General features: G+C 53.1%; 7 protein-coding genes across 7 annotated transcripts; 4 read left to right on the top strand and 3 right to left on the bottom strand.

Annotated features, from left to right (window-relative positions):
* Window positions 1-250: 250 nt before the first annotated feature.
* Window positions 251-1,909, top strand: CCOS01_03666 (uncharacterized protein; the record flags this gene model as incomplete). The annotated part of the gene is made up of 4 exons (XM_060451852.1): window positions 251-354; window positions 711-1,023; window positions 1,117-1,218; window positions 1,649-1,909. Coding segments are annotated over 4 exons (780 nt in total), but the record flags the coding sequence as incomplete, so codon positions are not given.
* Window positions 1,910-5,932: 4,023 nt separating this feature from the next.
* On the bottom strand, window positions 5,933-7,369 carry CCOS01_03665 (uncharacterized protein; the record flags this gene model as incomplete). Its single annotated transcript, XM_060451851.1, has 5 exons — window positions 5,933-5,985; window positions 6,067-6,269; window positions 6,645-6,673; window positions 6,758-6,870; window positions 7,225-7,369. 5 exons carry the CDS (start codon window positions 7,367-7,369, stop codon window positions 5,933-5,935), a joined length of 543 nt encoding a protein of 180 aa, XP_060318116.1.
* Window positions 7,370-9,223: 1,854 nt separating this feature from the next.
* CCOS01_03664 (fungal specific transcription factor domain-containing protein) lies at window positions 9,224-11,809 on the top strand (the record flags this gene model as incomplete). Its single annotated transcript, XM_060451850.1, has 1 exon — window positions 9,224-11,809. One exon carries the CDS (start codon window positions 9,224-9,226, stop codon window positions 11,807-11,809), a length of 2,586 nt encoding a protein of 861 aa, XP_060318115.1.
* A 4,502-nt stretch (window positions 11,810-16,311) lies between these two features.
* On the bottom strand, window positions 16,312-16,926 carry CCOS01_03663 (Methyltransferase domain-containing protein; the record flags this gene model as incomplete). Its single annotated transcript, XM_060451849.1, has 1 exon — window positions 16,312-16,926. One exon carries the CDS (start codon window positions 16,924-16,926, stop codon window positions 16,312-16,314), a length of 615 nt encoding a protein of 204 aa, XP_060318114.1.
* Window positions 16,927-17,656: 730 nt separating this feature from the next.
* On the top strand, window positions 17,657-17,923 carry CCOS01_03662 (uncharacterized protein; the record flags this gene model as incomplete). The annotated part of the gene is made up of 1 exon (XM_060451848.1): window positions 17,657-17,923. One exon carries the CDS (start codon window positions 17,657-17,659, stop codon window positions 17,921-17,923), a length of 267 nt encoding a protein of 88 aa, XP_060318113.1.
* A 782-nt stretch (window positions 17,924-18,705) lies between these two features.
* Window positions 18,706-19,584, bottom strand: CCOS01_03661 (uncharacterized protein; the record flags this gene model as incomplete). The annotated part of the gene is made up of 1 exon (XM_060451847.1): window positions 18,706-19,584. One exon carries the CDS (start codon window positions 19,582-19,584, stop codon window positions 18,706-18,708), a length of 879 nt encoding a protein of 292 aa, XP_060318112.1.
* A 1,221-nt stretch (window positions 19,585-20,805) lies between these two features.
* Window positions 20,806-22,812, top strand: CCOS01_03660 (cyclohexanone monooxygenase; the record flags this gene model as incomplete). The annotated part of the gene is made up of 1 exon (XM_060451846.1): window positions 20,806-22,812. The coding sequence occupies one exon, from the start codon at window positions 20,806-20,808 to the stop codon at window positions 22,810-22,812; it is 2,007 nt and encodes a 668-aa protein (XP_060318111.1).
* Between the last annotated feature and the right edge of the window lie 432 nt (window positions 22,813-23,244).

Here is a 23,244-nt window from a genome sequence, read left to right as displayed (position 1 = left end):
AGCCGGGAATCGGGATCCAGTCAGCCAGTCCATTTCGAATGTAGCTTCAGCATGCATCTAGCGTCCAGACCCAAGTTCCGCCGGGTCAAGGTGCATAAGTCCGGCTCCAGCTTTTGCTTCGTCTAGGGTCGGGGTTGACTTTGTGGATTGATAGTGAGAGCTCGAAGTCATGGAAGTCTGAAGTTGTCAAGAAACGAGACCGGGTACGTATACAACGTGGAGCTGTTGTGGATCGCGGATTGGGGATGGATACGGAGGCACATCGGAGGACCTCCCTGTCAGAGCCTGGTGTCTAGTCTGTTTCGGGGTTAGTGGCGTACGTAATCCAGACTGTCGTCCAGACTCCAAGGCAAGGCACGTAGCTAAGATAGGTTCCTGGCAGCTGCTCCATGTCCTTCCTCTATTAGGTAGAGAAGGAACACTCCACCTCAAGCCTCCAAGTTTACTTCGGTAGGAAAGAGTGAACTGTTGGAGTCTTTCCATTTTGTGGGACTGGCTTACACAGTAGCCATGTACTCCGTACTGTCTGAGATGCCTTACCTTACCTAAGATGCCGTCAGGTCCCTCACCTCCGAAGTGGCTCACTTCTTAATTGTGTGCGTATACGTAAGGTAAGGTAGGTAGGTGCCTCGGTGGCCCTTTGGAGACCTCATCTCAAGCAATCACGCCGGGCAGACAGACAAATTCTGACACTGCAAAGCACCCACAAGTCCACGACACCCTCCCCCTTCACCTGGCTGCTTAGCCTTGCACGACTCCGGCACCGGTCACCGGTGTCCTGGCCCCTGGGATCATGGAAAGACGGCTGAAGTCGATGAGGACCCTACAATACGGGTACGCCTGTCAGATACCAGAGGACCACCGTCGAGCCAATGGACCTTGATCCATTGGCGCATAAGGCTCAGGAGATTAAGCAAGTGCCGTCTGCCGAGCTCCATTGGCTCCAGGCGCCGATCTCACAGTCAATCTCATCGATGGAAGCAGTATTCCGTGCCTGGATACCACGGCTCACACACATGCAAGGTACATTCCCTTCTCTGCAACCGTACCTCAGGCCATTATTGCAGCGTTGCAACATTGCAATTCATCGTTGTTGCCCACAGCGGACTACTATAGCCATGGTCTGACGCCTGTAATTGTTCAGTGAAGGAGGAGGAGGAAGAACGCGCAAAGAGAATTACCATCAAAGTGCTTCCTTGCGGTTGGAATGCAAGGAAGGTACAGTGAGAGGTTTGAAGGTAGGTAGGTAAGGTACCTACCTTCCTTCTCATCAGATATTGGACTCGGAAGTACATCATCCCGTCCACCCGTCCACCCAAGGACGCTCTCCTTCCAGTTCTATACTCCGTACCGGTACGGAGTATTCCCATTCGGACTCCAACCCAAGTATCGCGGTGAGATACGTATCTTTACCCAAGTCTCCCATCGCGCACTCGCCCCTCTTTTCCATCGTCTCACTTCTTGCCTAAGGCCTCAGGCGTCACTCAGGGACTCAGCTCAGGGCAAGTGCCAGGGGATCTTGGGCATTCGGGCAGGGTGACAGCGACCCTGAGCCTTGAGAAGTACGTACTCCGTCCTCCTCAATCGGGACACGGAGTGGGGGAAGGAGTGGCAGACAGGAGTACCTACTGTGAAGTACCTAAGGTAGACAGGAGACGGGCGGGCAATTCCCTCTGACTCTGACAAGCACTCACCAAACTCAACCACCACTCCTCACACTTTGGTGCCTTTGGTGCCTCTTCAAATTCCCGGCGCTCAGTTCTGGCCCATCTCTTACTATCCACGAGGCGCCGATCTTGTCCATCTTCATCCCACTTGCATCAAGCCTCCCTGCTCCTCATTCAACCAAATGCCGACCTGTTTGTGCGAGCTGCGGATACTCCATGCTGCCACACTACGGCCAACGTAGCCGACGCAAATTTGCTCTCCATCCCGGCATCACCCAGCAGCAAGCATCCAGCATCCAGCTTCCAGATTCCAGCCTCGATATTGCGAGTCCCTCCCTTCCTCTACCCTCACGGATACGCAGTTATGCTCCAGTAATCGTACCAACGCTCGAGTCACTCCTGTCCATCAGGGAAGTCGAATCATGACAATAGACTGAGGGGGTCCAATGGCCCAAACGAATCCAAGGGGGCAACAAGCCTCGACGAATCGATACCTGAGTTGTTATCCCGTACTTCGCCCGGCACGGGGCATGCCGTGCTATTCCTAGCACCACCATCTCGTTCCCTCCTCAACCCGCAACCACCTTCTTCACCATCGACACCAACACCACCACCACCATCGCTTGGGGCCGAGAGGGGGACAAACTCTGCTCGACTAACAAGGGTCTACCAGCATGGATGTCACTTGTTTCTTTGCCGCCTTATCCCCAGTGCACGCGCAATAGGCACCTATACCGAACAGAAACATGTGGTTAGAAGCTCTGTTCCCAACGACTAAGAGGCAAATGTAGAGAAGGGGTCCCGAGGGGGTGTGTGGGAGAAAACTCTTTCCTCCACGCCAGCACACCGGATCACCGCAGAGCTTACCGTTATCACTGCACGGCGTCCAGGTCTGAGCTCTCCGCCTCCTCGTCAGGCTCACAACTTCACGTCTGCGCTTTTCTCGTCTGTTCCAAAGGGGCCATAGTCAATTCCTTCAATTTTCCAACTCGTCGTTTCTCGTTTGGGAATGGCATGATTTCACCTGATTAATCAAAACAAGCAATCACCAAATGACTTTTTGGTTGTTGCTATTCTTGACATACTCTCAAGTCAACCAGCTCAGCCCGGGCACTATGGAACCTGAGACTGTCAGACGAGCTTGGCTCCCGCTTTACTTTCTATACACATGCGGGACATTCGGACTGAGACTCTCAACTTTATCCCTCCTCAGATGAACGCTGATGAGCAAAACTGCGTCTGTCTGACCGCCCTATCCCAAGCTTTTGACAACCTTGGACTCCAGAACTGGCAGTCAGCCACAGTGAAGAAGCCTGCCGGAGACGCTCTTGAAACTGCCGGGAACGAACTAACAAGCTCGAACTAACTAGGTAGCACAAGACAAGCTCCATGGCAGGACCTTTCACACAAGTTGAGACCTGCCAGTGTGCCACCAACCAACCTTACTCTGGAGCGTATGCTCTACGTCGACCGTCGAAGCCTCTCTCTCTCTCTCTCTCTCTGTTCCACCGTCAGCCACACAGAATAGAGCTGTCCAATACCTATCTAGCGCCTCTGCAGGGAGAGTGCCGCCCCCTTCCCGCGAGACACAGCGCGCCATCTCCATTGTACACGCGACATCCATACACCAAAAGGGACGGCGCCACGGCTCAACACCCTCCCGTGCAACAGCTCGGAACTCGGAGTCAAGGCCTGGTCCTGGCAACCGCTATAACCCCTGATTCTGTTACTGGCGATGCGATGAGCAGCTGCACATGCCATGGCAGTGGCACTATGGTGTCCGCACCAAGTTGTGTACGGAATACAACTAACTTTAGTGCAGACAGTCTTTACCCCAGTGCCCGGTGGCTTTAGGGCTCGTCTCTCGCTCGCCTCCCAGGCTCCCACCCTTGGTGTTTCTCCAATGACATCGGGCTGTCACGTCACCGTGCCCATCACTTTTCGTCAACGACTAAGCACCGTCCATCGGTCAAGCCAACCACAGTTCGTACAGCTTCGGCATCAAGGTGATGCCGCTAGGAAAGAAGCTTGAACTCGAACGGTTGATGCCCAAGTCTAGCTTCGGTTACCTCGTCACGACTCACCAGTTTTCTCCAAGCGAGTTTGCGTATCCCGGTCGCTGCCCCACACACTTGTGGGCGGAACTCAACCAGCCCGCTGTGGAGGTCCGTTTGGTCTGCCGCCCTCTACCCGGCCGACGCCGCCGGTAGAACGGCTGAGTTTCCCCCTCCCGCCTTGGATTGCTGCCGCCCATTCTTTTCATCAGACATGAAAAATCGAGGATGTCTCACGGCCCGGAACCTACCTGGCACCCTAGAAGCTACCAGCGGTTTAGTTCGAAATCACAACCACAATCTAGAATAATGCCGTAATTTGCACTCAGATACCTTGTTATTCGGCACCTACCTTTAGAGACATTACTTGAGAGGCGAGGTGCACGCAGCACAACTTAACCTGGCCAAATGCGGTCGATATCACACGAACATGAAGCGACTGTGCAAAACTACTAGTATTGAGAATAACTCATGAGCATTGTCTTATCCCATCTTTCGTATGCCTCTTTCTCATCTGTTCACATTGCCCGTTACGTGCTTGCGCGAGGCTAATGCAGCGCCACATTGGCAACTCCAACTGGGGATGGTAGTTTCGGCACAGACGTTGTCATCAGTATCATCACATCAAGACACATACAAAGGCCACAGGCTTCTGGAGTTTTACGGGCCTTGAACTTCTCACTACTTTTCACATCCCTGCCCGGGATCCTGGCCGTCCCGATTCCCCGCCGATGTTTTCCCTTTAGGAACAGACGGGGACAGGAACAGACCGGCCAAGGATAAGGACCCTGACCCTAGACAATACAGTTCCAACCTTGACTCGAGTCCATCTCCTCAAACTCCTAGCACCGCCTTGCTCCACGGCCCCAACATCCCAAGCATGTGGACCAGGCCACCACGTAGCCCCGGGGGGGGGGATGAGCTAGCGTCATTCCAATCTCGCAGATTTCTTGACGCCATTGTCGACCACGTCCTGCCGGGCACAGGGCCACAGGTACTTACAAGACTTTGACGCTCCAAACCGCAGTTGCTTTTAGGCCCTGGGGAACCACCCGTCCCGCACAACCAAGACATCCACGCCCTCTTTGGCGCACAGGCAAACCACCGCCGTCGCGCCGCCGCAGACTCGCAGGTATTGACAAGCGGCAAGCCATGTCTTTGCCTCGTGCCTCACGTAACGGACGGTGTCCGAAATGCTGGCCCAGGAAAGAACCTCGAGAGGCCCTGGCGCACATGGCCGCTCCAACTTTCAAGTCCAAGCTGATAACTTGAGCTTGCGGGGTTTTCCACCAACATTGATCTCCATCTGCCACTTGTCACTTGCGGCAGGATGAACGATGTAGTGTGAGGTATACCAGCTCAACTTTCAGCGTTCCCCTCGCCAGCGATGGCTTATTCTTAGTACCGTCTGTTACTTTTGACCTTCCCCTTTCCGACGGCGTTTGATCGGCTCCTTGATAGAAAGAAGACAGGACGACAAGACACAGACACTGGCCAGGTGCACAGAAGCTCACCCACACCCCGGTGCAGGGATGACTCAACCACAGGAAATGCTGATCCGTCCCGGCCCCGGCGCGTTGGTGCGTGGGATCGCTGGCCGGTCAGTTGCGTCTCTTGCACCAGGCGGTCACTGCTTTGATGTATCCGTATTTTGCCTCCCTCGTTGGCTTACAATGCAGGCAAAGAAAAGTGTAGAGCTTATTTGTCGGGCGTTGGCCTTAATATCACGGTGATGGTACTTTCTCACTGGCCTACCCCCCGAGTCTCGAGTCTCTCAGCTTCGTGTCTCTTAGTCGAGGATCAAGGCTTAGATGCGTTACAAACCCATCAGACTTGTTTTGCATTACCTTCCAGAAAATCATATCTCACCAGCTATACCTTCTCTCCTGGAATTGGGGATCATTATTGCTGCTACCCACCTTACGACGACCATCATATCACGGGCATCTTCATGCTTCTCCCCGTCAGCCTCTATCACCCCTGACCCTTACGCATTATCACACTGGTCCCGAATCTTGTCATTCTCTGAAGGTTCCTCACTTGACATCGCCAAGCAACATCCAGGCATACAGCACCAGCAGGCCGGATTAGCCAAGCCTTGCTGCCTTCACACATCGACCGCAGCCTGCCGCAGCAGGGACAATACTCTGCAAAATTTCCACAACAGCTGGTCTCGTCTCTCTGGTCCTTGTCGTTAGGTTCGATTCTCCTTCAGTCCTGGGACTCCCGAATCCTGACACGTTCTACTTCGGTGGCCCCAAATCCTAACTCAAGACCTCTCCAGTCAGCTCAGGAAAAGCGCTCCCCTGAAAGGACCCGACATTGACTAACACGCCGAGACATACTGGGCCGCTCTCGCAGCTCAAGTCTGGATCCCAGCTCTCTCTTTACAAGATACAGAGTCAAGACCACCTTGAGTAGACTGCAATACATCTCCTCCAGTTCCGGTGCTGGCTGGTCGATCTTGCCCTGGGAAAGGAACGTAGGCGAACGGATTTTTGGAAGGAAGCCCATTTGTTGCCGCATAGCGGTTCCGTCGGCCTTGGGCCTGTCAAATCCGTCACATTCCACCCTGCCACTAGCAACAACGAGCTCACCAGACCCTTGCAACATCACGCCTGTTGCGTGGCCGGTGGGCACAGCCGGCCGTAATCTTTTGCGGTAACGTGCAGATTCCCGCTCCTACGAAGCCCCCCCGGCCAATCTCAGCCCCTAGCCAACAGCCCGGAGAAGAGTCTCGAATTGGTCGACAGGCATTCGACAAGCACGACAAGTACGACCAGCACCACAAGGCAGTGCGAGGACCCCAGTTCGGATACCAAGCCTTTCCCTTGACACAGGGCTTTCAAAGCCTTCCAACGCCTCGCGTTTGAGAAACCCTCCAGCACTGAGCAGCAGCCGGTTGGTTGTACCTTACTCTTACCTTGTCTGCGCCAGTCCATCGACGTTGTTCTTCGGAGAGATCAAACGTCAGTCGGGGATTTGTCCTGTCACTGAGATATGCTTATTGCCTCTTGGTGTCAGTAATAGATGCACCACGTGCTTGGCCGTTGCAGAAATCCGCGGACAAGCCGCTACGTCGACACGGAACACCACCTCGTAGCCCGCAAACATTCCGACGTTCATCAACAGCAGCTTAGCAAAACGGTCTGGAACACAGAAGCTTGCCTCAAAGTCAACCATTAAGTTTGGTGCGTATGCCACATGTTTCATTTGTCTCGTTTCCCCCCCCGTCTGGAGCCGGAATATGTCCTTGTTCCTGTCCATATCGCCAGCACCCCATCTTCACCCGGCCCGGGTATCGGCTAGTCGCCCGCCCTGAACCTCGACCGTTAGTTAGCACAGCCACGGACATTACCTTATGCCAGATTTTATGACAAGATCGGGACGCGGTTGCGTGGCCAAGGCCATGCCTGCCCAAATACCCAATCGACTCGTAGTCTCATCGCGGCCAGTAGCAGCGAAACCCCCCGATGATCATTGTTCGATAGCTCCCGACGAACGGCTTAGCCGCCCCTTCTCATCAAGCGCACGTCCATCGCCCGGGCTGGTTATGGTCGGCTCGTTTGTCGGCTGTTCTGTTGCGGCGCTGTCTCCATCCAGCCTGGCCTCATAAAACAGAGAAGATGATGGCGAGACGAGGGACATATGCAAAGAGGAGAATGAAAAGGACCTGGACCAAGTTGGCCCATCTGCACGCTGCTGCAAAGATTGCTGGGAGGATTTTTCGATGCACATCATGTCCCAAAATAGTCGCCCTCAGCCCACAGCACCAAAGTGTCAGTGGTACAACCCGAAAGAATGCCGGTCGATTCTCAACAGCTCCAAGCCTCCAACAACAAGTCTCCTGCAACCGAGTGCAGAAGCGGAAGAGTTTCCTGCAGATTTTACCTTAGCAAACCAGCCGAACCAACGACGGGCTCATTGCATCCATCCACATTGTACCCCAACACCCTTTGCATCTTACCTTGAAGCCCTCTCTCCTCTTCCCAAGTTCCCCCCCTCTAAGCGTGGGTGAGGGTTGCATAAGGGCAAATTTCACCCACATACGTACGTGCCTCCTCCATCCCAGAGCCCGTTTTCTTTTGGATCAGGATCTATAGCGGCTTCTCCTGTCTTGGTACGGCCCACCTGTTGCAAAATTCCCGACGAGGGAGCTCGACGCGTGGTACCCACGATCATACAAGTCAAGCCATATCAACTTATTAGCCCCCTTTGAACCCGAATCCTTGTCTTGGGGACCATCAACGTTCACGGTTCACATTGGCCCCCCCTGCCTCCTGCGCAAGAGGTTGAGAAAAGCACCCCAGCCGAGTCCAAGTGGGCTTGTTCGACGGGAAATGCCATTGAGTCGCGGCACAGCGACCTTATTTTCGAAGCTGTTGCCGATTCGCCATCACCAATCCTTGGTGTCGACGCTTAAAGGCAGGGATCATGGGGTTTCCTGGTGACTTGTCCGAGGTTCCTGGACCCCCTGCTCTCTTGAACCGGGACCCTGGCATCCCAGCAGCGCCCACTCTCCGGTCGAAACACGTTAGTTACTTTGGTTGATGAGCATCTTCCACAGCCCTGTTCTTCCTCCTTGCTTCCTGGGCCCAGCGGCAGCAAGGATCCCGTCCAGCCCTCCACCACTCTCCAGAGATAATATTTCCGATTCTGCTTTCATGGCGCGGAGAGCCCCGGATCCAGTCCAGAACTAAAGCCTCGAGGGCACCGCAAACCATCGTCACTAAAACCTCCGGCGGTGTTGTACCCGTCGAGTGACATGACGGCCCAAGACCACCATACCTTGCCTTGCCTAGCCTCCCTTGTCCGTCTACCTTACCCGCTTCCTCGTTGCTCCGACCAGACGCCGCTTGCTATTAGTCTTTAACATTTCTGCCACCATCCCGCAGAGCCACACAGCTTGCCATTCTTTACATCTCTCTACCCTCCGCGCAACCTACATCTGGTGCTTGTTTCCCCTACCGGCTTCCATCCTCCACGACCCCACGCCGCCCTCTTTCGTTTTGACTACGCCTGCTTAGCATCTTGCTCGCTGCTTGCATATATCATACAAGCTGGCATCATCTCGACGGATCACGAAGAGTCTACACGCTAATCAAGCTGCTGCGTAACAGATGCCACTTGGTGTCAGCATCTTCGACAGTTGTATCAGACACCACGGCAGCCGGGCCTCTTTATCGTCTTCTCTGCAGTCCTGTACTCGGAAGGCGGAGCTCAGACAAGCAAGTCATTGGACGTTAGGAATCTAGCCGGCTTTGGGTCACACAGAGCTACAGCACAACGGGTACGCTTCAACATCGCCAAAGATAACCACTGTGCCCTCGTTGCCCGGACGCGAAGAGATACGAATCTTGGGAAGGCTCAACCTGTAGAACACGGCACTCGCTCTCCCGGAGGATACCGTATTGCGCACCAAAGAGTTTCCTCGGAATACTTAACCGTGTGTTGGGTCCAGTACGGCAACCTTCCAACCGCAGGACTCGACAAACCGTCTGTATGTTCGTGGAGCGCCGTTTGCCCACCGTCCACCGACTAGGGGAGCCTGTGGAGTCTTCTTTGAACCAGACTCACGAGCACTGGTCCGTTGAACCGCGCTCCGCCATGGCTGCGTCGTCGCACAACCCATATCCACGATCTCCTAATCCCTCCACCAGGTCGTACGACTCATCTTCAGTCTCCTCTGCCACATCTCCGAGACAACCTGCCCAGTACATCCCGCGAGGTCTGATGAACACTGGAGCGAGAACAACTGCGGCACCACCTCCTCAGCCCATTGGCATCCCACCTCTACCGCCAATGAACCAAAACGCCTTTACGCCTTACACACCAGTGACTGCTGGCTCAATGATGGGCCGCGACTCTCTGCCATCGGCCGATTCCGTGGCAAGCACACCTGGCCCGTCAACAGCTTCACTACCCCCAATTTCCCAAGCTCAGAAGAGGGCGTACAGGCAGAGAAGGAAGGACCCGAGCTGCGATGCATGCCGTGAGAGAAAGGTCAAATGCGACGCTACAGAGACAACGAGTTGTTCGGAGTGTTCAAGCCGCAATGTCAAGTGCCAATTTACAAAAGAGACTAACCGACGGATGTCCTCGATCAAGCAGGTGCAGGACCTAGAGAAGCAGATGGAACGCCTCAGGCGGGACAATCTCAACTTGAAGAGAGCGCTCCAGGAGCGGGACGGTGCGATGGACGTGGATCCGGATGGTCTTGAGCAGTTGCCCCTTCAGCTACCGGAGCTAGGAGTCGAGATCAAGCGAAGAAAGCGGCCAGCCCCTATTCACGACTTGGCGCGGGCAAGATCGAATATGCGCATTTTCTCCAGAGGCATCTGGAAAGCACCTGCTCAGTACCGCCAGGCACCTTCGACGCCATTATTTGATCCTCAGAGACCAGACTTGCCTCCCAGGCAGACGACTGACCAGCTCCTGCACACGTACTACGGCTCCGCGCACACCATGTTCCCTATCCTTCATTGGCCAACATTTCAGATGGGAGTCGAAGACCTCTACAGAATCGGCAACACGAAGTCCGTACAGCCGGCATGGTTATCAACGTTCTTCGCGGCTCTGGCACTCGGCAGCCTATTCACCCAGGATCCCCATCGCGCATTCCGGGCGGCGGAACTACTGGAAGTTGCCAGGGGCATGATCGACCCTTGGAACAACGACTACGTCCTTGACAATGTACGCGCACTGCTTCTCGTTACTCTCTGTCTCAACGAGATGAACCAGAAGTCTGCTGCCTGGACATGGCTGGGCACGGCAGTACGAGCTGGACAAGACTTGGGATTGTACTCGGAATCCGGACCGTGGCCTGTGATTGAAGGCGAAACGCGACGGCGGGTATGGTGGACGATCTATATACTGGACAGAAGTCTGGCTCTCGACCTTGGCCGCCCGGTGCTAATCGACGACACTGACTGCGACGTGTCGCTCCCGGCCCCGGTGGACGACCATTATATTCACGAGGGAGGCATTATGGTTCCTCCCGGCCGCGAGCCCCTGAATCACTCCCTCTTGGCTGTTATCAACGTCGTCAGGTCATATTCTTCTTTGATCAAGACACTGGCTGCCCCAATCGTGGTGCCCACCAGGCTCGCAACCTTCGAGACGCACTTCAACGCCTGCCATGCACAATTCCCTCAAGTATGCGACACGGCCAGCACAGGGCAAATATCGCCTCACCTCCTGACGCCCTACACCTACCTTCTCCACGCTCGTCTCGCATTACACCGCCACAACCTGGCTCCGACTTGCCCGTCCGATGTACGTCTTGCTGCCATGGAGCAATGTACTCACATTGCTCTTGAAACAGCGTCGCTCCTTTCGCGTGCAACCCCGACCCTTGCCGACGGCGCTACTGCTCTCCTCACCACCCACACGTTCCGCTGTGCCCTCTTTCTCCTTCTGGCAGGATACTGGGACCATGCAACGACGTGTCTGCGTGCTCTAGCGACCATAGACTCGAAACGCGATGTTGCCATCCCCTGTGGACGATTCCTCGCCTTCTTCGTATCTACACTAGGCACAAAGCGCTCCGAGTATGCGGCATTTGTCGCCCGCACGACGCCTCCGAAACCATTTGCCCCGCCTCCTCCACCCCATGGCCGTTCCGGACCTACCCCGCTGCAGGAGGCTCTGATGCAGGATGAGGAGCTCCTGGCATATGTCAGCGCCGATCTGCAGGCGGCGCCAGACTCGGCTTGGGTCTGGGCCGGCGGCGAGCGCGAGGCCATCCTCTCCCCGACCTCCCCCGGATCGATCACAGCTTCTGGCGGTGCCAGCAGCGGGCTCTTCAGCGCTGAGCAAAGAACTGGCTTGAGCGAGGAGGAAGTCAAGGAGTGGGGAGGGTGGGAGCGCCTTGAGGCAGCCTTGCGAGGGCTGGCCTCTGGCAACACTACGCCCACGCCGACATCCGCGACTTGGACATCTGCTCTACCGGCCGGAATCAAGACCGAAGGCACGCCGACGTTACCGAGCATAATCCCTGGCCCCGGCGAAGGCAGCAGCACCAACAGCCCAACGACCAGCACCAAGGGCCGGCCCCAGGACAGGTTGAGCATCGCAAACATCATCTAGAGAGAGAGGCAGGGGTTCAAAATCGAACCCCATGCTCTCTTCTTGAAGCGGCTCAATCTTGCATAGCACGGGGCAGGCCGGTAGATCGGAGCCCTATCCATAGGGGTCCCCAAAAGCTGCATAACAACCACTTCATGATGTTTCATTACATCAAAACAAACACTAGGCAACAAATCATGACTGTTTACGAACGTCACGGAAATGAAGCCATGCATACTATGTCGAACTCCTACAAATGGGTCTTTGTCATGATGGCCCCATGACAGCAAGCCGGATTCAAGGAAAGAACTCCGATGTACGATAATGTGTTGACGCAAGGGGCTTAAAACGCCTTCTTCACTCGACTTCTCTCTCATCAACTTTCTTCTATTGAAAGATTTACTTTGCTCCGATCATTCCTTTTTCTCTCTGTTTTCCTCCCATCATTTGGATCTCAACAAACTCTGAGCGGGAGTAGCCATACAGGCCCCCTCAAACCATTCGTTAACACCTTAATGTCTGCATCATCCTAACAGCAAGAGGCGAGAAAGGGTGGAGGTACGGAAGTAGGCCAGAAGCTTATTCCCGGTTGCTTTTTTTTTCCCTCTTTGTTTATGGCCCGGTTCGCTGGATGACCGCGCCTGGGTAAAACAAAAAAATGATTTGCAAACACTTCGAAAAGAAGAGGGCTATGGCATAGGGATGGTTTTTCGTAATGGACGCGGCACAGCGAGGAGGGGATGGGGAAGAGGCCGGGCCTTTTTTTCCTTTTGGTGCAATACCCAGCAGAGAGGATGAATTGGGGCTGGAATCGGTCTGGTTTTTTGTCTACATGGCATATCGCTGCTTGTTCATCATATTCGTTTTTTTACCATTTTTTTTGGTTGTTACTGTACCACAGGCTTGCAAAAGGGGGGGGGTTATGTTGTCGTACGGAGAGTTTGGGGGAAAAGGACGAAAGTGCAATTGCACCCGAAACCTTTTTTTCTTGCACAAAGGACACTTTTTTATGTATAAATGAAGCAAGAAATGAGCCGGAGGGGCTCGCAGAGGCATGGTACTCGCGAGTTTCTGTCTACTACAGGCCATGATGAACAATTCCTTCTTCCCCGGGGGCCGTTACTGGATCGTGAGGAATGTGTTGATATCTGGAGAAGTTGGATGGATTCATCGTTTGCAGTGCCGGGGGCGAGCAACTCTGGACTAATCGCGAGGGATCTCCAATGCCTAGTTACAGCGACCTTTCGGGCTACACAATTTTGCAGTTCGAGTCGTCTAGGTGGTTGGCAACGTTGGTAAGATGTTGCGAAAGCTGGCGAACAGCCTCGGTATGGTCTCCGTGAGGTCATGGGATTCAGCGTTGAAGATTTGGCTACCGGCAAACGAGACAGGAAAGAAGGAATCTCTCTATGAATCGCAGCTTTGGAGGCCACCCCCACGAACTCCCATCTAGAACACCATACCCGTCAGAATCGCAACACCACTGGCAAGGCAGGCTTGGCTTCGCAAACATCAACAACGAGCTTTCTCGGCAGCGACTCCGTTCCAATTCCCTTGGCAGCATGCCGGCTTGGCGACCGCTCTGCCGGCTTGTCTGTTCCCCTCTTCCCAAGTTTCCCCTTCTCTAGCCGCCACCGATAACTCAAATCATTCTGTCTAGGTACTCCTCGCCACCTGTGGAAATGAGGTTCTTCCATGCTCATGTGATCGTCGGGTTGTCTTTCACATCCCGGGCCTTCCTTGGGAGAGAAGGAGAGGCGCAGGCGGGGGCTTGAGTTTGGGGTTTCACTTTGGAGGATTCTTGGGAGAAAGGTGATCTCGCGCTTCTGACAAGAGCTGGTGACACGTGTGTTGTTACACTAGGGACCAAAGTGACAGTTTACGGATCGTGGAGAGGGATCCTACGTAGTTGGTTACACTGGGCGAGTGTGTCTTGCGCTCTTGAATCGTGGTGCTGCTGCGCCTCTTTTTCTCTACGTCTTGAAGAGAACCTGTCCGCACCGACCTCACGGCGGACAGCTTCATCGCGTGTTTCTTGAGTTTGACGTCGGTGACAGGTCTATCCCGTAGCACGATCTACAGAGTACGTAGGAGGGGGGCTGGGGCGGAGGAGAGGGGTTACTACTGAGACTGTAAGGGAATTGGAGACCAGAGAGCCCGGGAGTACACAGGAGGAGAATTCACAGACGGAGGATAGGGAGGGGAGGGCTCGGGGAGGGTGGTATCGTCTTCTCTAGGCGTCGCTGGGATGGGAGGCTCGGTGATGCTACGTGACCACTGTGACACTCCAGCACCACGAGGGGCCCGCGAGCGAGCGATTGAAGGTAGTAAGCATCACCCTACTTTACTATACTGATCCCTCACCTGCAATGTGTGATGGTGGTGCCCTGACTAGTGAGCCAAGTCTCACGGTCGTTGCGGGAACCGGAGGCAGATGCGTGTCATACTTGACACAAGGATAGCATGGGGAAACCTTCTTTTCCTCCTTCCCTTTTGGCATCCAAAGCCAAGTCTTTCTGGTCAGGGATGGGTGATGTTGCCCGGGCTTGGGGGGAGGAGGGGGGAGGAGAGGTTTGCCTGCATTCTACAGAGCCTCAAGACTTTGTTAGTCCGGCTCAACCTTCCGCAGCTGTCCATCTTGAAAGTTGCACATCTTCCACCACACGTCTTTCCAACGCAAACAGTGTCAAGATGATGAGTTCCAGTTTTTTCCCTTCTTTGGACGGGAATTCCCCGGTGCCATGTGTCTTACATTGCTTGCACTGACCAAACTTCAAGGTCCTCCGGCTCGGCTGTCATCTTCCGCCCGTCCTTGGGGGCGGAAACTGTCCGATTAAACGAGAACGAACCTCACGGTCCCTTGAACCCCTCCGCCTTCCATTTTTCCCACTCGCTCAGATCTCTCTCTCCCCCCCGCCCGCCCACTCACTCACTCCCACCCCTTGCTCGCGGTACCGGGTAGAGTCTACACTAGAGAAGGGAGGGGAGGACCCGCTAGTTTAAACTTGGTGATCCTCGGGAGGCCGGGCCGGCGATGATCGTGACGGGGTTGATGCTGGAGGATTTGCGTCCCGGGATGATCAACAGCATCTATCCCAGCTATCCTAGCTTGCCTTTTGGCAGATTTCAGTGTTTGTCTCGCTTATTTCGAAGCCTGAACCCTTGATCGTCGATATCTACGCTCTGACCTTTGGAGGTTTAGTGATGATTGTTGTTTTACCAGGTCGCTTAGGTCGTTTGCGATGCTGGGCGCTAATGTGTGTACGTGTGTGGAGGGGGAGATGGAGACTGGAGACAGAAGAGGGGGGCTGTGAGGTTCTCAAAACCCCTGTAAGAGTGTTGGGAATTGTATTTGCCCGCGGATTAGTTCTGCACGGGGGCGAAGCGTGTGAGAGATGGTGATTGTTACGGTCACAGTCAGCTTACCTTGCCGACTTCATCTAGGTCAGACCAAGATCCTGCTTTCGTTACCTTGAATGAATACCGTCCCCGTGTCGCAGAGGCATCGACTGTGCGATACGCACGAATAATGTCGACTTTGTGGAGGGATGGCCAGTTGTCGCGTGCTCGTATCAGTGATGGTTCATGAACCATGCATATGAGTTTCGCGCGTGTTAGTGTGCACCCGATGGCGACAACGTTCGTCACTTCTGCGATCGCGTTGGGTCTTCTTCTGGATTATGAATTTATCTTTATGTAATCAACTTGCTAAAAAGTGTGATTCGTTTCCTTTTCGGCCAATGTTATACGGGAACAAGAGAGATGGTCGCCAGAAAGAGGATATCTTCAATCTCAAAAAGAGGAAAAATAGAAAAGAAAGAACCCGAAGAGTGGCTTTGCCAATCGCGGTGAGGATTTGAGCCTCACGCGGGGGTCGAACCCGCAACCTTGAGATTAAGAGTCTCACGCTCTACCGATTGAGCTAGCAAGGCGGGTCTTGTGCATTTGTTGATTGAGCACCCGAATTAGGGGACTGAGTATCTTTGTTTCGAGCTACTCGAGCGGCGCCGGCGACGTAACCAAGCCGAGCGTTCTATCGTCCGTTTCCCCGGCGCCGAGGGGGCGGGCTCGGGAGCAGCCATGTGCGCTGTCCAGGGAACGCTTCGGAATGAAAGGTAAGCCACTGCCTCGAGCGTCTTCCGACTGCTCGTGAGATTACTCTCAAGACGCTTAGCCTGCTAGTTCTCTCCCATGGTCTTTGCTCTGGTGTTGTGCTTTGGCATCTCCGCCGGGTAAGGCTAGCGAAGGAAAACTGTAATGAATCTTAAGTCTTGAAATTCCGGCAGCTAAAAGTCTTTTGACTTTCCAGAATCGGCCAACTTGGGTCGAGGGATAGTGTCTGGGCTTCTAGATGACCTGCTCTCAAGTTCCTGTATCTCTGTAGGTATGATGTAATGAAGACTTGTCTGACTGAAATGCTTCTTAGCCTTAGCAACGGTTACTGCCGATTTCTCACAGCCGTAAACTCCTCTAAGGGAGCTCATCAGATCTTTCGTTGAACCTTTACGGACTATCCCTTAACATCACCGTACTTGAAGAATAACCATGACCGCACGCGCTCCACGTCTATAGTCTTCCAATTGGGCGCTCAAGAGATTCACTTTTCCCAGCTTGTCAAGAGACGTAACTTTTTCCTTATAGCCATTTTTCTCCCACACAGTCTCGTACACAGTTGCGACAACGAATCCGCTAGGGCGAACAATTCTAACAAACTCGTCAAAAGCTTCGGACCCTACATGACCCTCAGTCATCGTACCAACGCAGACAACGACATCGTAGTAGTCAGAGGCCTGCGTCAAATGTTGGGAGAGGTCTGTCGTGCTCAAAGACCGGTATGCACCAGATCTCTCGGCGACCTTGAGCATTCCTTGACTGAGGTCTACGCCATCTATCTGCGTGGCTCCGAACTTCGCGAGATTGACTCCGACAAGGCCTGTTCCGCACCCAGCGTCTAAGATTTTTGACGTTGCAATAGCAGACGGACCGACATACTTGACGACCTGCTCGCTGGCAAGGACTGGTGCGACGTAATCTTGGTCTGCACCTAGCAGGTCGCGATTGTAATTTTCGGCCCAGTCATCGTAGAGGCATCTCGTCTCCGCGATGCTGGTCAAGTTCAAAGCGCGCTCAATAGACATGCCGGCAAACAATTATCGGCGATGGCCTCTTTCCTGGGTAGTAGATGACCAAAGGCGGGAGCTTAAAAATGTGATGAAAACGAGGTAGTGGAAAGTATCGTCCTATGCCGTCAAGGATGTCAACCGTTGTGTTAATAACAAGTAACATTCCGACACCGAGCGAGAATGACGTTGCGTAGCGCATCCAACAGGTTGTAACATCATGCTGATTGGCGCTGCTATCGATCTGAGCATGTGTTGAAAGCAGATTGACAACTTCCTACCCAGTAAGGTTGGTTCACTATAAGATCCTCTCCCAACCCCGTAATTAACTTTGCATGTGGGAGCCGAGTTAGCGCCACCATATGGCTGGCTTTTTGCTTACTGACTCTTGTGCCGGCTCTTCGGACTTTCGGAGTATGCGGGGTCGGTGTGTCCGAGGCTTACATTGGACGCCGCCAAAGGACTTTCGCACTTTGCGACAAGATGGCGATCTAGGGGGGATTTGGGAACTTGTTTTGCTTAACTTATAGTAATTAGAAATCATTCACATGTGTTCCTGTTCAACATCAAACCTGGCGTACAGGTCGGTTCCATAAATACCAAAGCCACCCTTCCAACCAGATGTCGTTCCTATTCACAAGAAGTTACAGTTCTCCATCAAAGACAAGAAAAAGCTCCTATTCGCATTAACAAACCTCCTATACATTGTTCATAAAATCTTGCTTGGCACCTCACATCCTTCACAACCATGCCAGTCTACCCAAGAAACCAGAGACCCCTCCACGCGGCCCTCGCTGCAGACAGACAGCGTGCTCTCGAAAAAGCAAAGTTGAAGGCTGCATCAGCCGAAAAGACAGAGGACGGCTTTGGCGGACGTAACGATTCGAAGACGCGAGACAATATGGAAGTGGTCGGCACCAAGAAAGCTAGAAAATGGCTCGGCAGCTTCCACATAACCTCGAAGACCTCGAACGAGAACTCAAAGCCTCGCACATCAGACTACCAAAGCCTGTAAGGAGCACACTTTGTTTACGATGATGATTCGATCTTCCATCAATTCTGGGAATCGCGTGCGACACGGATTCTTTCGACCAGTCTGGTGATGCACCAACAGTCAAAAGTTGAAGTCGCGATCGCAAGCACTCGACGGACGACCGCATTTGACCAACCTGTAAACGAAGACCCTGAAATCTGCGACAGCATCATTGCGTTATCACAATGCTGCAGTCAAAAGTAGTTACATGGAGTCATACAAAGAACGACAGAAGGAAAATCAAGGTGTTCAAGGGCGTGGTGATAAGGGCCACGTCATTATGTTGGCCTTGGTTATTGAGACAGGGGCAACCGCGTTTCGTTCATGGCAAGGAAAGTCAGCGGCTGGGGCTATGGTCTTTTGTCTACGAGCGATATTTTCGACTGTTATTCTGTGCAGGAGTTACGGGAAGGTGGCCAGAAGGCTAGCCGCAGCAGGCGTCGGTGTAGGAGTTTTTTGTTGCTGATTTATCAATCTATACCCCTATCTCAGGTTTCTCTATCACAAGGCTAATGTCCTGAGAACAAATTTACCACTGTAGTTTCAAGATGAAGGTGCCTGTAGAACCAAGTCTCTAACAACATGCCACCTATTCACTGGGATGGAATATGTAACCAAAACCACGGCAAACCTTCTAGTCCATGGAGCAAGCCTGCCTTATCACTCTCGCCAGTTTCTCCTTCAATGGATTCTGTCTTGCATCAACTCTTCTACAACCATATCGATCAGTTCTGTACGCCAGTTGGTAGATGGGTTGGCGATTCCTACCTGGTCCTGGCGGCAGCCAACTCTCGATCCAAAACCCCATCAGGCGCGAAGTGTTCGTAGAAGCCCCTGATACTATTGCCAATCCCGTCAAGTCCTAGCATCTCGCCGATACTCTCCAACCCATACTTTCTCATGATTACTCGATTCTCCGGACGAAGCTCATCTTCGTAGTATTCCCAGGTCTCCTCGCGCGGCCGCCAGCGGACTGTTGCAAAACTGCCAAATGAACTTCCAGAATTCTCATCTTCGTATTGGATCGTCCTGTCGTCATAACCAAAAGAGTCCTCCCAAGTGTTCTCCAGTCGGTCGATGACGATGATGCTGCGGGAATACCACTCGTTGTCAAAGTCTTCGGGGAGAAACCAGAACTTGGCGTCATCAATGTCGTCCATTACGGCACGGTTCCGGATTTCGTGCCCGTGATGATCAATGCATGCTTGTGCACGCTCTTGGCAGGTCAGGTGGGACGGGAGAGGGAAGCAAACGACCTCTATCCTGTCCCGTCCCCATTCGCGATTCTGACGCCTGGCGTGACGAGAGAGAGCGTGCGCCAGCTTTGCGGCCTGGGTTGGGGTTGCTGTTGGGGTGATATCATAGACCGCCATACCAAAAGGGGCTTGTCGCTGGGACGAATAGTTCCAGTCGTCTGGCTGAACGGTTGTGGGTTTCACATATGCTGCGAAAATCGGAGTGCCGTCGTAGCTCGGTGCAGGTGTTACTACTATTTCGATTGTAGTGAGCTTTCTACGCCTGAGTGGTATCATTGGTGCGTGGTGAAGTTGAGGTTCACTTTCGTCGCCGTCTTCGTCGCCTTCATTCTCTGAAGGAACGTCCGGGAATGGGTCGTAAGAGAGCCGCTCGCAGGCGCGACACATTGTTGCATCACCAGACTTTCTAATGTTGACTTATTCAGACTCGATCAGGAAGCAACATAACATTCAAGCTGTGCGATGACGATGGGAGAAAATTTCACAGCAATGAAAAAGGAGACTTTGTCCCAAGGCTCATGGGCACAAGTGCTGGTCCCTAATTAGTGATGGAACGAGTAGGGTCGGCGCTATCATGAAGTGGGGACTGATGCCTAGAGCTGGCGAAACATTCATGATTGACAGCTGATCGAGGATTAGCCACAGTCTACCGTGATTGATCGTAGATCAACATATCTATAGTTGAGTACGGTCTTTTGGATAAGTTGGGGAGTTTTATGCCGTTGCCATGCCTGAATTATGGCAGGCGCATATAACAAACTTTTCATAGAGAGACACAGATTCCGAGGAAATCATGTAGGATTAACAACAGAGACCCGCCAACGTCACGGGGAGTAATGAGACCGATACGGTACGATTAAAGAGGAGATGGTTCCAAGTCAAGAAGAACCATCGTGATGTGGTATATCAAAGTGGAAACAAGCATGTTTTTTGTTGTAAGCCTGCAATAAGCCTGCAACCTGCTCCATGAGTCTTTTCTTGAGGAGAAACTCTCAAGACCTCACTGTCGGATTGGAAGTCCAATTCAACCTCGAAGGGCGGCCGCGCAGGGACCAACCACCTACAGCCCCTACTTCCATCCCAGCTGCCCATCCGACCTACGCTTGTTCGTGTCCCTTTGACACACTACGCAGAACTACCCAATACAGTCATTCTGACATCTCCGTCGCCCACGGAACTCATCGGTTCGAATCAACTACCCTGTGATAGGGATACCAACACTCACACACAGCCAAATCAGTGATCCGGCATGTTACTAGATTGGCCGATTGGTCAAAATTGCAGGCTAAATGATCTATGCACTTGTGTGGAAAGCGATGTCGGACTTGTGATGCCAGTATTCGTGCGAACGCTTGCAGCTTGTGTGATCGAGGAACGATGGCGTATCGAAGGCCTTGTAATGGCGTGCGGCTTGCCTTATCATCCAAACGCGGGCCAGCAACAGCGGCGAGTATATGAAGTCAAAGCCAGAGACAATTTGATCGAGAATAAGGGGTGAACAGGTGTAATTTTTGTAGTAGTTGTTATACGTATGTTTGTCACTGCCACTAGTCTCACATCACCTCTTCCATTCGACTCAATTGAAGAAGCTCAAACGCGACACAGAATATGTCGGCACCCGCACCGCAAGACCCTGTCTCTCACGTTGACGCCAAAAAGCTTGAGGCTGTCAGGAGGAAGTATGCCGAGGAAGCAGAGAAGAGGCTGAGACCAGAAGGCTCTGCACAATTTCAACCCCTCAACGAAGCCTCAGAGGATCGACTACACTCACTTCTCGATGATCCGTGGGCGGATCACGCAAGACTGAATGCCAAACCATCGCCATTCCGCGATACCAAGCATACCCGATTTTTCGTTCTAGGAGCCGGATTCGGAGGCCTACTGTACGCGGTAAACCTCATTGAATCTGGTGTTGCAACCGCAGACGAAATACGAATCGTTGATGCGGCTGGCGGTTTTGGCGGGACTTGGTACTGGCATCGGTATCCCGGACTGCACTGCGACCTCGAGAGCTATTGCTATCTACCTCTTCTTGAGGAAACTGGTTACGTCCCGACCAAGAAGTACGCCCCGGCCGCGGAAATCCGACGATATGCGGAACTCATTGCGTCGCGATGGAAGCTTGACGACAAGACTCTGTTCCGGTCTGACGTGCGTAGTGTGCAGTGGGACGATAAGAAGGAACTCTGGAATATCAGTCTCTCTGAGAGACGTGGTCCTGGAGAACCTGTGATCAAGCAAGAGATCCAGGCGCAGTATGTTTGCCTGGCCGCGGGTGTTCTCACAAAACCACAAGTGCCAAAGATTTCCGGTCTCCTTTCCTACAAAGGGGACATATTCCACACGTCTAGATGGAACTACGATGTCACCGGAGGATCTCAAGAAGATCAAACACTCACCAACTTGCGAGACAAGAGGGTCGCGATAGTCGGCACGGCCGCAACGGCCATAGGAGCAATCCCCACGCTCGCCAAGTTCGCAAAGGAGTTGTACGTGGTGCAGCGAACACCAGCATACGTCAAAGAACGCGGTCAACAAGACACAGACCCCGAAACTTTCAAAGCTACTGTCGCCAGAAAGAGAGGTTGGCAATTCGAGAGGCAGATCAACTTGAACCGACACATGACCAACGCCCTCTTGCCAGGCCAGCCCAACTTGGTCAACGATGGCTGGACCGATATGCCCGCTTACTCCGCGGTCATGGGTTCGCCCGCCCATGGCATCGTCAACCCTTCCCCAGAAGACCAAGACCGAAGGGCCACCTGGTTCCATGCCCTGGACCTGCCACATATGGAACGTGTACGCGCTCGAGTCAGCAGCATCGTGAAGGATGAAGGAACCGCGGAGAGATTGAAGCCCTGGTACCCCTCTTGGTGTAAACGTCCAACATTCAGCGATGAGTATCTACAGGCTTTCAACGATCCGCATGTACATCTCCTCGACACCAACGGTAAGGGGCCATCTCATGCCACAGAGAGAGGCATCGTCATCGCCGGTGAGGAGTATCCCGTCGACATCATCATCTTTAGCACAGGCTATTCCGTCACCGGTGGTCGCACGGGAGGAAGTCCAGCAGAACGAGTCGGCATCGAGCTTCTCGGACGTAATGGCATCTCATTGGATGCCAAATGGCGTCGCAACGGCGCTGCCACACTGCATGGATACCTCACGAACGAGTTTCCCAACCTCTTCTTCTCTGGTACGTCTCAGGGTACCATCACAGGCAACAATGTGTTCATGTTGGGTCTCATTGCTCGACATGTCACGTACATCGTCTCCGAGGCTGAGAAACGAGTCGGTGCTGGTCAAAGGGCCATCGTCGAGGTGACTCGAGAGGCAGAGGAACAGCACAGTCTGGAAGTTGCGAAGAGGGCCCCGTTCTTTTCATCGCTTGCGGGATGTACCCCGGGATACTTCAACGGACACGGTCAAGCGGCCTCAGACGACCCTAGAGAGAGGGCCAAGCAGGCACGGGGAGTCGTGTGGGCTGAAGGTACGGTCTCTTTCTTGGAGTATATTGGTAAATGGAGGAACGAGGGAAAGTTGGAAGGGATCTCCATTTCAGCGCGACCTAGACTCGCGGCGCATGGCAGTGACAGATTGTCTAAGCTTTGATGCAGTATCTACTAAACCTAGGTCTTAAGCATACTCAGCCATTATGCTGTTAAGGCAGTTCAGGTGACTGAAATTGGATTCATGGGAATTGAGGATAGAGAATTCTGATGCACTATCGAGCGCTCGCATGATGAGACAAGCGTAGGGTCAGAGGTCCATTGTAGTCTTGGTTCACCCCTGTGAACAGCACAAGCATAAGTTATCCTTGTAGCTCTCAACCTAGCTTGATTAGAAAGCCCAGTAAGATAGTTGACACTCCAATGGGAGACTTTAAGCATATTTCAAAATGTAGTATGCAATAGTTCACATGTATCGAAGAATCTTCCAACACTGGCATTCGCCTGCGATATACCTTTGTCATTGTTGTCACGATTTCTACGAATCAAAGTTTGAAACGTAGATGCAATTGATTTCGATTTTGAGTTGACGATT

This window comes from Colletotrichum costaricense, assembly GCF_030867565.1.
Source record: "Colletotrichum costaricense strain IMI 309622 chromosome Unknown Scaffold_3.1, whole genome shotgun sequence".
Classification (NCBI taxonomy): Eukaryota; Fungi; Ascomycota; class Sordariomycetes; order Glomerellales; family Glomerellaceae; genus Colletotrichum; species Colletotrichum costaricense.
Note: the sequence above shows the minus strand (reverse complement) of the source record. Positions and strands in the feature narration are given on the sequence as shown.